The following is a 15497-nucleotide window of genomic DNA, read 5'->3' on the forward strand; positions in this document are numbered from 1 at the left end:
ACCAAGCATCTACATCCTCTGACATTTCAGATTCCAGTTTTGTGATTTGTAAAAAGGGAAATTTTGTGGGAGAAACACCAAATTTCTTAAAATTCAGGTCTCCCATTCGCCCCTTTTGCTCTAGCAGTCATTCACAACAGATACATTTAACTTTGCTTGGAGAGCAGTGTCTATAGGAATAAAAAATTACAGGGTCTTTGGAACAAAAAAGGCAGACCAAAACACTTAAACATAGAAGATATTAGCTCTTAGAAATGGTCTCACCTTTCTCAATCTTCTGTGGTATGCAGGAACTCTAAAAGTGTTTACAAACAACACCTCAATGATTTGGTACATAAACAAGCAAGGGGAAACCAGATCTTACTCTCTATACAGACTAGCTATGGTTGCCTGTGATATAGCATTTCAGCACAGTCTCACTCTAGAGGCATCTTACATACCATCAGAGCAAGACTGTGAGGCTGGCAGACAAGCTCAGCAGGACTAGCACACAAGCTCAGCAGGACTAGCACAGACCCTCACAAATGGAAACTGAATCAGACAGTGTTCTAGAATTTGATTCAACTGTGGATAACACCTCAAATAGATCTTTTTGCCTCTGCTCATAGCATTCATTTGGCAAAGTTCTGCTCCGTGCAAAAAGGCCTGGAATATAGATGCATTTTTTTCTCTTGGACAGGAATGTTCATGTATACTTTTCCACCCTTTCCACTAATATCTGGGGTTATTCTAAAAAATTCAGAAGGACTCCCCAGAAACCATTGTGGCCACTGGCTTCTGACCCAGGCAGCAGTGGTTCTCCATTTTTTTTTTTTTTTTTGGAAATGGTCAAGGGTAAGTATTACAGGCTTACTCACAGACAGGATTTACTTACACAAGACCAGGGATGTCTGATACATCACCACCCCAAACAACTACAACTGACTGAAAGATAGTATTTTAATAACTTTTAGACACTTTCTGTGAATTTGCTACTAAAAATCATATATTAGTAAATATAAAAGGTTTTCTAGTTGGTGTATAGAAAAACATCACCTATTCAGGACTAGATTGTCTCTGTTATTTTTACAGTATTTGTGTGAATTACTATTATTGGCCTGTCTTACTCCTCGGTCAAGGTTCATTTATTGGTAATTTCAGCATGTCTGCCCATGGATCCCTGTCTTTCAATGCATTCTCATATGGGAATGTTTTTGAAAGGCATGTTCCATACAAAGCTTGCCAGAAAACTGGTGACTCTTCCTTGGTATCACAACTTTTGCTCCATTTGAATCAGCTCATCAATTGCTCTGACCTCTGCAAGAAGAGTATCTGTGCTGCAAACTCTCATGGTGGGTCAACCTTATCTCATTTTCTACAAAGCTAGGGTTTCCTTAAGAACTAATCCTTCATTTATGCCTAAAGGGGTATTCAGATTTAACTTAGGCCAAGCTATCTCCCTTAGGCCAAGCTATCTCCCTGTCTTCTTTCCAGAGCCTAAAATTGAGGAAGAGAGGATACTGCATTCCTTGGATGTCCACATGCAACTCAGGTACTATCTTGACAGAAAAAATCCTTCAGAACTTACGGTAAGTTGTTAATTTCTTCTGAAGGTGAGAAAAAAGACAACTTTTGTCAAAAGAGACTGTTTCCAAATGGTTATCTTATGTGATTACCTTTTGTTTAAGCACCACAGCAAAACGATTTCAAGGAAGAGTTAAGGCTCATTTTACTAGGGCATCTGTTTCACCTGTAGTGTTTTGGAAAGGGTTGGATTCTAGAAGTATTCCTGAGGCAACAACTTGATCCTCTGTGCATACTTTTACAAAGCGCTATAAACAAGATTCCTTCTCCATGTCTATGACAGAGTTTGCTAGGACCATTCCCCAGGGACTCTGGAACCTCCTCTTCCCAGTCATGTTAAGATATGGTAATCTACCCATATAGCTTAGGCTACTGCAGCAGTGATCCATGTGAAGAACATAGAACAGTTGTGCAAGTAAACTTGCCGTAACAGTAAATGATCAAATGATCACTACTGCAGTAGCCATTCACTCTACTCCCTTAAATTTTTGTATGTTTTCATGTCAAGGTGTGGGCATCTAGTTTTGTTTTCCTACCACTGTATTTCTTAAGGTAGCCAAGTACTAAGAGGATTTGGTCAGGAAGTCAATTCGATTAGTAGATACTATAGGCATGTTTTTCTTTTATCCAATCATGACAAGTTATTTTATTATGTTCTTTATTGATTGGTTTTCTCAAACAGAAGTACATTTTGATGTTTTTATTTTTTGCTTCCAATTGGTTTGGAAGCTAATATGTTTTTGTAATTTTTAATTGTTTTTAGCATGTGATTGTATATCTTTCATTGATTGGTATGTTCTGATTATAAATATGTATTGCATGTTTTTTAAATGCTCTGAAGAAGTGGTTCTGTTATACCACGTTATACCACGTTTTTGTAATAAATCTTCTGCCTTGGCAGCCATGGTAGCCCAGAGTCATGTTTTTTCTTTGTTGAAAATAAAAGAAAGCCTACCATTCAATAAGCAGATTCTTTCTAAATGGTTGGTCCACCACACTGCTTTTTATGACAATACAATAAAGCTCTCCATTGTATGTCACTGTATCAGTAAAGATACATTTCTTCTGTCCTTCTAAGATAGTTATACATAATTTTCATTATACCTGCTTTGCTAGTTTTTCATTTTGTAATATTTCTTAATTAGAGTAAGATTATTTTATACTAAAGGTGATAACTTCCTATACTCACAATTCCTTTTGAGGGCCAGAAGTGGCTCAGATGATAGAAGAGGGCTGTTAGCAAAGCTGGCCATATAGGAGCATCCTATGTGCCAACAAACATCTCATGAAATGCAGATATGAGACCAGAGTTGGCGTTCATAAGTGTATGAGCAAAGCTGGTGAAAAACACTCTGGTAAAAACTCTGACCAGGACAGAAAATACATAAGGTTGGGAAACCCATCTGTTATGATGTATTACTACAGTGACCTCTCCCTGAAAGATCTGTTATCATTTCAAGTACTTTGCACACAACTGTATTGTCTATATTTAGTCCTTTTGAAGGGCAGATAAGTGAAAATGTTGTCTAAGCTTGCCCTAGCAAACTTTATAATAAATGCATTTTCTAAGACAATCAATGTGCAGTATGCCTTTGTCAGAGATTCTAAACGCTCACTTCTTCAGGAATATGTCTGCTCTCTTCCCCAAGGATGTGCACCTTTTTTGAAAGAGAGCTATCATACATGGTATCAGCCAAGAGATGGCTTTTTATCATCCTGCTTTATATTTTGCTGACCTTCTCATGTATTTTCAAACAATTGCTTGGGATTCAATCATATATTTGGGATTTAATGCAAAAAGTATTTCAAAGTAAGAATTTAAAATAATTACAGGCATTTACCATGAAATAGGATCCCCTGAAACTGCCTGTTGAAGCAGATTTGAAGGTTTCCACTTGTCATTCCCCTGTGCAGCTCATCTGGAATGCAGATACTGTAATTTACTAATACTCTTGTCATGTATCTTATCCTAAGGATCTGGCCTGCTTTCAGCAGGTGAGAGCAGTTAACTCACTAAGAATACACAGAGTAAGAAAGAGCCGGAGGGCAAATGCAGATGTCACTTTCTGTGCACATAAGTGAGTGGTGTAGAGACAGAAGTTGAAAAAGACACAAGGACAGGCCTGCAAAAAAAATCTGTGGTCTCTTAATGACACCTGCGATGGGGAAAGTCCTATATTTCAGATCTGCTGCAAGAGATACTCTAAAGGATATTGTGTTATTATGAGTACTTTATATGTCTTCTTCACTTGGAAGTCTTGAGGTATACTGATTGTAGAGAAGAAACGTGAAGTAAAATAACTGATGGCATGATGTTCCATTGTAACAGATAAATTATTGTGGACCCAAGGCCACATCACTTCCCAAAATGTTGTTATAGTACAGGAGGAGAGGCCAAAGCACTTTAATTTGTAATATTATCTAGCATTCAACAAATAATAACCAGATGCCAGTCTTAATTTTAATATTACAGTATGCTAGTATGATTTCCACAATTAAAATCCATTTTGATAACTAAAATAATACTTCTATTGGATTAGAAAAATGTTTCTGCAAAATTGTGTGTGTGTGTGTGTGTGTGTGTGTGTGTGTGTGTGTGTGTGTGTGTGTGTGTGTGTGTGTGTGTGTGTGTGTGTATGTGTGTGTGTGATTTTTGAGAGAGATAAAGGGATTTTGCTTCTAATGACTACATAAATAAACAGCAGTCTTGTTTTTTAATAGGAAATACAACTGGCTATGAGGAAGGTAGCTCTCCTTTGGATGCTTTGCACCAGGCAGCAGTGAATTATGCTACAGCAATTACTGTAAAGCCCAACGACCCAAAACCTCACTTTCTGCTGGGTCAAGTTTTAGAGGAACATTACTATGCAGCTGAGATATATGGACTAAAGAAAAAGGTAATGTTTAAATATCAGTATTTATTTAGAAGCATAACGGTTAATGATACAAAATGTGTCCAATGCATTTTTTCACCTCAGTCATCAATATTTTCTTACTAAATGAAGGAATGTTAATATAAGCACCTCAGGAAAATCACTCCTAAAATAAAATGAAACAAATGGATAAATTAAAAAAAAATACTTTATTTTAAATATGACCACCACTTTTAGTTGAACAAAATTGAGCTCAACAAGAATGATTTGGTAATAAAAATGTATTTCTAACCAAAATATATTTTGTACCATTTCTACCTATCTCACTTTAAACAACTACTCAGTATAGGCTAGATGTACTAGAAAATACTGCAGGTAAAAAGGCAGCATTTTGCCTAGAGAGGAGAGAAAAGTCTTAATGAGTGGTTGGAAAATTAACAAATTTACCCCCTCACACACACACACACACCCGTACACACACTCTGAAATCCCCTCAGACTTATCTGGGACATATTTTGACAATGTCAATTCTTGCTTTTTATGTGCAGTTCAGACCAAGTCAAATATTCCCACAATAAAACAAATTATTTTGTTAATAGCAGGAGCAACTGCAAACAGTCCATGTGGTTTACTTAACTAAATGCTTAAGTTACCTAAGTTTATACTTTGTCAAAATCTCTTAGGCCAATCCAAACCATGTTCTTGAACTCTCCTATTCCAAAAAAGATAAAGAAACTCGGGCACAATATTTCATGTCCTGGATATAGTGAACCCTGATCCACTCATGGGGGATATCCACACATACCTAGAAGGAAAACATCTACAATGACATTTCCAATTTAAAGTCTACCAAGTATTGGTTTGACTGAATGTTCTTTCTTTAAAAGCATTTTCAGATGTAACCACTTTAATCACATCAGTTATTACATGTAAACTTTTTTTAAATATGCTGGATTAAGTAGTACAGTAAGATCTTTATTACAACTAAAGATGGGCATTTGTTAACATGAACACATTAATTATGAAAAAGCTCACAGAAGGTTACCCTTATATTTTTAAATTTTATTTTTTATTTTACATTTGTTAACCGGGCTAGTCCAACTGGATACATGTCCATTTTCAGTGGAGGCCCGAGGAGAAAAGCTCCACTATCTAATGCATAATAACAAAAAAATACATTCAAAGTACATAGGTAATTTAAGACGCAACTAAAACAGGGATTTAAAATTACATAGGGAATTAAGACATAAGTAAAACAGGCATATAGGCTTTCCTTTCAGTAAGTTCAAAAAGGTGAATACAGAGACTATCAAATTTCTACAGTACAGGTCAAAGTACAAAGGTAATTTGAGATTCAACTAAAACAGGCATTCATAATTACATAGTGAATTTAAGACTCAACTAAAACAGGCATTAAGTTCAAAAGGTGAAAACAGAGACTATCAAATTTCTTCAGTACAGGTATATAAAATGTGAGACAGAAATAATTAAGTAGTTTAAAAGCAAAAGATAGAGTTACTAGAAAATTTTAGTTTGAAGTTGAGAGAGTCAGTTTCTCAGGTAGAGATGAAAAATAAAACGGAGAAACAGAGTTGGGAGACAGTGCAAAGGATGCAGGAGAAGGTAGGAGGTACGTGATCAGCTAGGGTTATTGCAAGAGCAAAGCCGGTGATTGGTTAGAAAATGTTTCAGTTGAGTTTTAAATAGTGTGATAGAAGTTTGGGCTAAGAGGTCTGTAGGAAGTTGATTCCAAATTTTACCAACTGAGTTGGAAAATATAGAGTCACCTGCTGTATTCTTTGATAGAGAGGTTTGAATCAGTATTTTATTGGAAGAGCGTAGGGTTTTAGGTTGTTATAGGGTTTTATCAGGGTGGAGAGCATTGGTATCTTTTCTGGGTGGTGAAGGGCTTTATGGGCAGTAGTAAGCTGATAGTATTGAATTAGGTGAGGTAACTCCAGCCACCCTAGGTTAAGGAGGTTTAGGCAGTGATGTGTTTTATATGGAGAGGCAGTGGCAAATTTGGCAATGTTGTTATAGGCTGTTGTAAGCCTATTGATGTTATGTTTAGAAAGATTAGTATATATGGGGGATGCATATAGTAGAGTAGAGATAAGATAAGTTCTGGCTATGGTAGTTCTTGCTTCAGGAGTTAAGAAAGATTTCATTCTGTAGAGAGAACCTAATTTTTTGTTAGTTGCTTTTATGATAGAGTGGATATGAAAATCAAATTTTAGTAGGTTGTCGACAGTAACTCCTAGAAGTTTGGTTGTTTGGTCAGGAGAGATAAGGGTGCCATTGTTAGAAGTAAGTGTGAAACTAATAGGGGGAGACAGGTGTGTGGGTGAGAAGAGGAGAAGTCATTCATAGGTATTTCTCTTAATGTTCATCATCTGATCACTTCTACAGTAGCTTTAGCTATATGGGTTTTATATAACAGCCAACCAGCTCACAAAGCATAAATGCAGCCTTCACACACCAAGACCATTGACAGCTAAAGCAAAGCTATAGAAAATCAGTGGTCTGGGTGCTAATCCCTTTAGAGTTTTCATGCCAACTGTAAGAGGGAGACTATATACGTGGAAGAGGACAATGGTAGGTAAATAAAATACTGTTTGTTCCTCCTCTGACTGGGAAATGTTTTTATTCAAGGGTAATTTGGTACCAAAGAATAAAAGATTCATGGAGGCCAGTCCTAAATCTTTCCTTTCTTAACCAGTTTGTAAAAGTTCCAAAGTTCAAAAAGCTATCCCTTCATAACCTGTTACATTGTATTCCATCTTTCAGTTTTTTTTGATAACTCTAAATTTAAAGGATAGCCACAGACTTCAAACTTTTTAAAGGTTTCGGTATCTGGATTACACTCTCAGCTCTCTGTATTACCATATAGATTATCTACTGCTCCAAGGATGTTCACAAGGTGTCTAACTGTAGTAATAGCCTATTGCAGAATACAAAGTATTCACATTGTGTGTATTTAGATGACTTGCTTATTTTTCAGAGTCTTTTTTCAAAGTGTCAGGAATCTCTTGCTTGGGTAAGAGATCTCCTTCACAGACTAGGTTTCTAGGGAACATTCAAAAGTCTGAATTGACTCTGTCCCATAGGATTATTTTCCTGGGGTGTCTCATAGATACTTCAGTTCAAAGGGATTTGCTTCAATGGAAAAAAGATCTGTATATAGAGCTATTCCTGAATGTTTCTACTCAGTCCAGGACTTCAGCAAAGGAATTCCTCAGGATAGTAGGATTCATGGCATCTAGGATTCTCGTGATTCATCTAGCCAGACTCCACATGAGAAAGATTCAATCATACCTATAATCATTTTTGTGCCAGCATCAATACCCCCTGACATTTTAAATTCTGTTTTTGGAATTTGTAAAAAAGAGACTGCTTTGATGGCGAGAATCCCAACAAGGTCTTATCTGAATGCAGGTTTCCTGTTTTCCCTTCCAGGTCCAGCACAGTCTGCAACTATGAACTCTGCAGATTTTGCAAGGGGAGCCATGTATGTGGGGTAAAAAGCACAAGGTCTTTGGAACAAAAATGACAGACCAAAATGAATAAACATAAAAGAAATGTTGCACTCACCTCTCAGTCATCTGTGGTTCCAAGAACCACAAGTGATTGCAGACAACACCACAGTGACATGGGACATAAACAAACTGGGATTCCAGATCTTATCCTCTGTGAAGATTACGCTTGGCAGCCTGGGACTACAGAGAAGGAGAAGAAGTCTACAAATACCTTTTCTGTCTGGGTTCTTGCTGATTAATTACACAACAAGGACTTCATCAGCTTTCTAGGACCAGGTCAACACAGTTCCTGACTTTGGTGAGAGCAGAGGCTTCCACATGACAGCTAGCTGAGCTTGGGTTCCAGTGAGGGACTGGAGTGCTTGATTTTCATTGGCCAGTTTCTGTAGGGGTATTTGTTGCATTTTGAGTGGCCAGCTTCTGCAGGGGTGAAGCCTTACAGACTTTAAATATGAAGAAGCTTGCTCAGTTGGACTTCCAAGATGGCTGCACACTGACTAACAGCTTAAAATAATCTCTGCCAGTGTGAAAACAGAAACTTAGAAAAGAGAGCCAATGAAGTTGTGTTTTTTGAATAAATTTCAGTTACTGGCTAATAAGTGTACTACCTGGATGCCGGCAAAGATGAAATTTAGAGAACCTGAAAAAAAATCAACTACAAAAGATGAGGATAAAACACTGGCTGGGAAGAATCTTGCAGCTGTTCAGCAAAAAGCAGTTCAAGCTCCAGCTTTGGTGTAAGACATGACCTTCAGTAATATAGAGGAAAAATAATAAGTCAGATGTTCTCAGAGATGATAAAAATAAATGAAACAGTGAAGTAGTATATCAACTCAAATTACAAAAAGCTGTAAAAATGGAAGAAACTTCAAACTGATATTCAGATGAGCTGATAAAACTGCAAAAATCAGGGGCCAAAATGAAGAAAAGACTGGCTGAGCATGAGACAGCTCAAGAAGAGATGTTTCAAAAAATGATGTAATTAAAGGACAAAGCACATAGGAAAACCTGAGAATTTCTGCTGTACCAGAGAAACTTGAAGGATCAGAATGTATTAATTTTATGAAAGCACAAATAAGTAACTGGACTGGTATTCCACAGCAGAAGTTAATTGAAAAGTCACATCATGTGTATGCTCCAAACCTGACCATGAAAAAGCAGCAAAGGCCTCTAAAAGTAAGGATGCAATCCTAACAGCAGAACGAGTTGCTTCTGACAAAATTGTGGCAGAAAGACAAAGTGCTAAAAGTTGGAGATAGTAGAGTGCTATGGAAAATGATTACTCCTTGGGACATATTTTAACAATGTCAGTTCTTGCTTTTTATGTGCAGTTCAGACCAAGTCAAATATTCCCACAATAAAACAAATTATTTTGTTAATAGCAGGAGCAACTGCAAACAGTCCATGTGGTTTACTTAACTAAATGCTTAGTTACCAGGCAGAAGAGTAAATTTATTCCAGTAATAAGGGAATGTTGAGCAGCAGGTATGAGATTCAAACTGCTATATCCAACTATCTTCAGAATATTTTTTTCCTGAAGGGTCAAAGTAATTGTTTGATGCAGAACATGCTAAGATGCCAAGGAGGAAATACAATAGTTTGTCCAACAAAAAGTGAGCTATCAAACAGAAGGGGATTCTGCTTCTTATTCTTCTGATAATAGAGCTCATAGACAGACTATGCCAATGAAATATTTTCCAATGTTCCAAAGAAAATGAGAGACAGAAAAAAGCACAGGGGTTGACTAAAAGAACCAGGAGTACTTTGAAAATGAACCAGAGACTGGAGTTGGGAAATGGAGATCAAAAGGATGAAAGCCAGCAACTCTGAAATTTATGAATACATTTGAGATTACAAAAAATCAATCACATTTGTAATGTATGGCAAAACAAGACTTCAAAATATTGGACTTTTTTGACTTTGTTAAACTTGTAGGGGACTCCTAAGCATATGCCCTCATTAATGTTTGGAAGAACATTAAGGGGAGGAAAGAGACAAGTGTACATAAAACATTTTTTGTGCTAACAATATTTTATAAAACATGATATATACTGTATGTTATATGGTAAAGCTTATAATTTATTTGTATGTAAGAGATACTAAAGTAAACAGGAGCCCTTTTTGAGCCCTTTTTCCCTTCTTCTTTTTTTCTTCTTGTTCAGTTTTATGAAACATGGGTACTGCAGTGTAAAAAGAGAAGAAAGTCTGTACAAAAGAACATGATGTAAGTAAAACTGATATGCTTTTCCTTACCTTTGCATAGGGGAATGAGTGAATTAAGCACCTTGGCTTGATCTAACAACAAGTTTTAAGTGGAAACAAGTAAATAAAAGAACACTGAAGGTAATGAAAAGTTTCCCTGTAGCAAATAAATGTTCTTAGTGCAAGCAGCTGTGTATCTGGTTCCCATATTACTATGGATACAAGCTGATAAGGACAATAAAAACAGAATACTTTTTGATTTCAATGGTTAAAAGATCATATTTTCTGAAAGCACTCAAGTGTTTTTTTTTCCATCTGGGAGAGGAATAAAGATAAGACAACAGATAGCACTTAGTCTGAATAAAAGTACAGGCTGTACCATGTGTCTTAGCATGGATAACCTTCATTATAGGTCATTTCAAGCCTGTGAGTATAGCCATCAGTCTGGAAAAATCATTCCCATTAGGAAAGTTAAACAAATATTTGAAGATGTACATTGATTTGTGTGTTTGCATCATTTAATAAGTTCTGGGGGAGTTCTGGGGGGTGTGTATTTTTTTTTGGTTGAGAGTATTAAAACAAAAAGTCTTGTAAGATGTGGCATAAGTTCAAATAGAAATGACAAGACACAACTGTACAAAGGATCAGCCTGCCAAACATTAGTGTATGCATGTAACAGAAAAGTTGAAACTAGACATTTAAATAAGCTGTTCTACATAACAGGTGGAATCATAATGACAACACTTTCCATATTATCTTTGAATGTGAATGGTCTCACAGGTATATACAAAAAAGAAAGAGTTGTGAACCATATTAAAAATGAAGAGTGCAAATAGTTATGCTACAGGAGACTCGTTTGGAAAGAACTGAGCATGTGAATTTGACAAAGAAAGGCTTTCAGGATGGTTATTCAGTGGAATATCTGGAACAAAGGAAAAGGGGAAAATTTATATTAATTGCTAAAGGAGCGCCAGTTGTGATAGAAGAGGGGAAAACATAATAATAGTAGATTTGTAGTAGTAAGGGGCTACTGGCAAGGGGGGGAAGATTACAGTGGCATATATTTATATTCCACATAAAACTGCTATAATGGCGCTTAAGACAATTCTAGGAGAAATAATCATCTCTTGTCAAGGAATATTACTTCTAGATTGGAAATAGAATTTGATTTGCAATAGTGAGGGTGGATCTGGGAGCCTAGAATGGAAAATATAACAAAAGAGGGTAGATTTTTGAAGAAATTTATGAAAATATTTTGTATGGAAGATGTGAATTCAGCAGTAGGAGCTCAGAGATAATTTGCATATCATTCCCCAAGGTACAAAAACTGGGCTAGGTTAGACATTAATTATATTTCACAAGAACATGTATGTGGAAGCGTGGAGGTGCTTAGGTGAAATGACAGTGGAGTTTCTAACCAGATTGTTTAATGAAATCTTGGAAAGTGAGAGGATGCCTGAGGAATGGAGAAAAAGTGTTTTGGTACCGATTTTTAAGAATGAGGGTGATGTGCAGAGCTATAGTAACTACAGAGGGATTAAACTGATCAGTCACAGCATGAAATTATGGGAAAGAGTAGTAGAAGCTAGGTTAAGAAGGGAAATAATGATTAGTGATCAGCAGTATGGTTTCATGCCGGGAAAGAGCACTACAGATGAGATGTTTGCTCTGAGAGTGTTGATGGAGAAGTACAGAGAAGGTCAGAAGGAGTTGCACTGTGTTTTTGTAGACTTAGAGAAAGCATATGACAGGGTGCCTAGAGAGGAGTTGTGGTATTGTATGAGGAAGTCAGGCGTGTCAGAAAAGTATGTAAGAGTGGTACAGGATATGTACAAGGGCAGTGTGACAGTGGTGAGGTCTGTGGTGGGAGTGATGGATGCGTTTAAGTTGGAGGTGGGATTACATCAAGGATCAGCTCTGAGCCCTTTCTTATTTGCAATGGTGATGGACAGGTTGACAGACGAGATCAGACAGGAGTCCCCGTGGACTATGATGTTTGCAGATGACATTGTGATCTTCAGTGAGAGTAGAGAACAGGTGGAGGAGACCCTGGAGAGATGGAGATATGCTCTAGAGAGAAGAGGAATGAAGGTCAGCAGGACTAAGACAGAATATATATGTGTGAATAAGAGAGATGTTAGAGGAATGGTGAGGATGCAAGGAGTAGAGGTGGCGAAAGTGGAAGAGTTTAAATACTTGGGATCAATAGTTCAGAGTAATTGTGAGTGTGAAAGAGAGGTGAAGAAGACAGTACAGGCAGGATGGAGTGGGTGGAGAAGAGCGTCAGGAGTGATTTGTGACAGACGAATACCAGTAAGAGTGAAAGGGAAGGTCTACAAGAGGGTAGTGAGACCAGCTATGTTATATGGGTTGGAGACAGTGGCATTGACAAAAAGGTAGGAGTTAGTGCTGGATGTGGCAGAGTTAAAGATGTTAAGATTTGCACTGGGTGTGACAAGGATGGACAGGATTAGGAATAAGTATATTAGGGGGTCGGCCCAGGTTGGAAGGTTTGGAGACAAAGCCAGAGAGGTTGGTTTGGGCATGTGCTGAGGAGGAATGCTGAGTATATTGGGAAAAAGATGCTAAGGATGAAGCTACCAGGTAACAGGAAAAGAGGAAGGCCTAAGCTAGGGTTTATGGATGTGGTGAGAGAGGACATGCAGGTGGTTGGTGTGACAGAGCAAGATGCAGAGGACAGGAAGAAATGGAAACAGATGATCCGCTGAGGCGACCCCTAACGGGAACAGCCGAAAGAAGATGATGTGCATTTAATTGAAAGTTTTGATACAGATCCAATAACTATTTCAGATCATGCATCAATAATAACTAAAATAAAAATGCAGAGTAATGAAATAAAACTGAGACACTGGCACTTCCCCACCTATCTGTTAAACAGAGAGGAATTTAAGGAATGGGTAGTGGAAATTATTTGGTAGTTATTAGGAAAGATAGAAATTTCTTCAGAAAATATAGCGAGGGAGTGGGTTAAGATGAAAGTGGATTTTAAAAATAGGGAAGAAATAAAAGAAAAGGAGATATGATTAAGAAGTAACAAGAATTATTTAGAGGGGCTGACAGAGGTTAAAATATTGCAGAATAGGGGGAATCTCACTGAACAAGAAGAGGCACAACTGCAGTGCTAAAGAGAAAATAAGGGACTTCCTTAATAATATGCTTGAGTTTAGAAAGATTGCTGTTAAGCAGCTGATTTTTTTTTTTTTTTGTTAATAACTCCCGAGCACAAAATCTTTGAACATAATTGCTCAGGCAACAGAAAGTAGAAAGGGTTGTTGCCAAGTTTAATGAACCTATAAGAAGGAAAATAAAGAGTGATCATGTAGAGCTATTAGAAATATTTTTAAAAATTTATGAAAATCTGTGTAAAAGAGAAATGTGGAACTCAAGAAAAAATACAAACGGAAATGTTTAGGGAATAATTACATATGCCAAGGCTAGAGGTAGATGAGGTTCAATTACTAGCAAATAGGATACGAGGAGAGGAGAGGAGATAAAAATGGCGATAGTGATATATAACCAATCTACAGGAACGTCTCCAGGAACAGATGATATTCCTGTAGAGGTCTGGAAACTAGGTGGGAAGAAAATGATAAAGACCTGGAAAGGTTTGTTTAACAGTATTTTAAAAGGAGAAGAAGCAACAACATCCTCGAAGAAAGTTGTAGTGGCTTTAATACCTAAATATAATAACAAAATGAAACATTTACCCCCAAAGACTCCTTCAGTGGTTTGTCAGTGTATGCAGACTCACAAATAAATACACTCACACACGCACACACATACACACACACACACACACACACACACACACACACACACACACACACACACACACACACACACACACACACACACACTTTTAAGTACTTAACCTCTTTACACATCCTGGCAAACGCACATATAGTGCCTGAAACAAAATATACTTTAAAATAAATCAATACATAAATACGTAAATAAATAAAAAAACTTTCCCTGTGCTTGGGCTTCCTCTTCCACTTTAACTACTTCCTTCTTGGCTCAGGCTACCTCAGTCACCTGAGGCAACCTGAGACAATAGGAAGGGCTCCTTAATGCGTCATGCAGCAGTCCTGTGAGCTGCTCATAGAGCAATTCTTCTGTCACTGCAGAATGCTGCTGATCAAACCTGATTGATGACTGGGAAGCCTAATGTCAGGCTGTTTTCAAAACAATTGGTAATTGTAAGAAGCATCATTTTTTTGTTTTGTTCCGGATTTCCTCAGAACCCCATTCATGGGCATAAGCAGAATTCTGGGGACTCGGAACACAACTAATTTAAAAATAATAGTTGGCTTTCTGAATTAACACATTTCATTTTTTTATCTATTTTTAGCTGGGGTATTGCAGCCCAGAAGCCAGTACCATGAGCCACCCCTTTTAAAGGGCGCAACTTTTCTAACTTCCAAAATTACACTTCAGAAACATTTGCAATCTGCTATAGATGCTGCCGTAGAACATGCCTGCTATAGCCAACAAATTAGGTAATTTACCAAAACAATTTATTGCCAAGTTCCAGAACTTTCAAGTGAAAGAAGCTCTATTTTGAAGGTTTGTCAAGACTAGAACTCTTCACTTAATATTGGAGAGTGGATGTGAGTAACTCCTACCTTTTCATGTCCGCTCCTTCTTCCCAGTCATAAATCAGGCTAATGCCCATGGATGATAATGCAGCTTCATCTACCCATGCAAATAACTGTAACATTTCCAGATGCATTATTTTACATTTCCAGTGTGTAAAGACACCTTAACATGTTTAGACAATAGGGAACAGTAAAATATCCAATAGAAATGCTGTCTTTCCAGAGCCTTCACTTACACAGGCTGTATCCAAGTTCCCTCCAACCAGCAAATAGATACCTTTGGGCCCATTGTCTATGTCCAGTCTTATCAAGTCATCTTCTCATTATAACAAAGTCACCATGTTATATGGGACTGATGCCTTCTCTTAACTTATAAGTAAAGGGACTTATTTATAACAACTACTCCCTTAAAATTTCCTGAAAAAAAAACAAATCAAGGCCCTTTACATATAACAGATGTCCTTCGCATTTCACTGTTGCAGTCATCACATATGGGTTAATGGGTTATCCCTGCCAGGGTAGCCCTCAGCCGGCCTGAATACCAGAGGCTTAGTATTTCTGCATCAGTTGCTGTTGCTTCAGGACTGACGTCAGGTCGTCAGCAGTATAAAGCAAGGCAGCCGATGCCATTACATCAGTCATTCGTGCCGTGGAGCCTGAAGCAAAAGCAGTTCGCACGAGTGCCAGTTGGCTGCTACCTGAGA

At 37.5% G+C, this 15497-nt stretch overlaps 1 protein-coding gene across 1 annotated transcript in view; it reads left to right on the top strand.

The window, feature by feature from the left end:
- Nucleotides 1-824: 824 nt before the first annotated feature.
- Nucleotides 825-15497, top strand: part of LOC122792347 — a 480531-nt gene continuing 465858 nt past the window's right edge. Inside the window, exons 1-2 of the mRNA XM_044060140.1 lie at nt 825-834; nt 4285-4460. Of these exons, the coding sequence (XP_043916075.1) occupies nt 825-834; nt 4285-4460 (186 nt within the window). The remainder of the gene's footprint in view (nt 835-4284; nt 4461-15497) is intronic.

Source organism: Protopterus annectens, chromosome 1.part2, assembly GCF_019279795.1.
Source record: "Protopterus annectens isolate FY-2018-M chromosome 1.part2, PAN1.0, whole genome shotgun sequence".
In the NCBI taxonomy this organism is placed as follows: Eukaryota; Metazoa; Chordata; order Ceratodontiformes; family Protopteridae; genus Protopterus; species Protopterus annectens.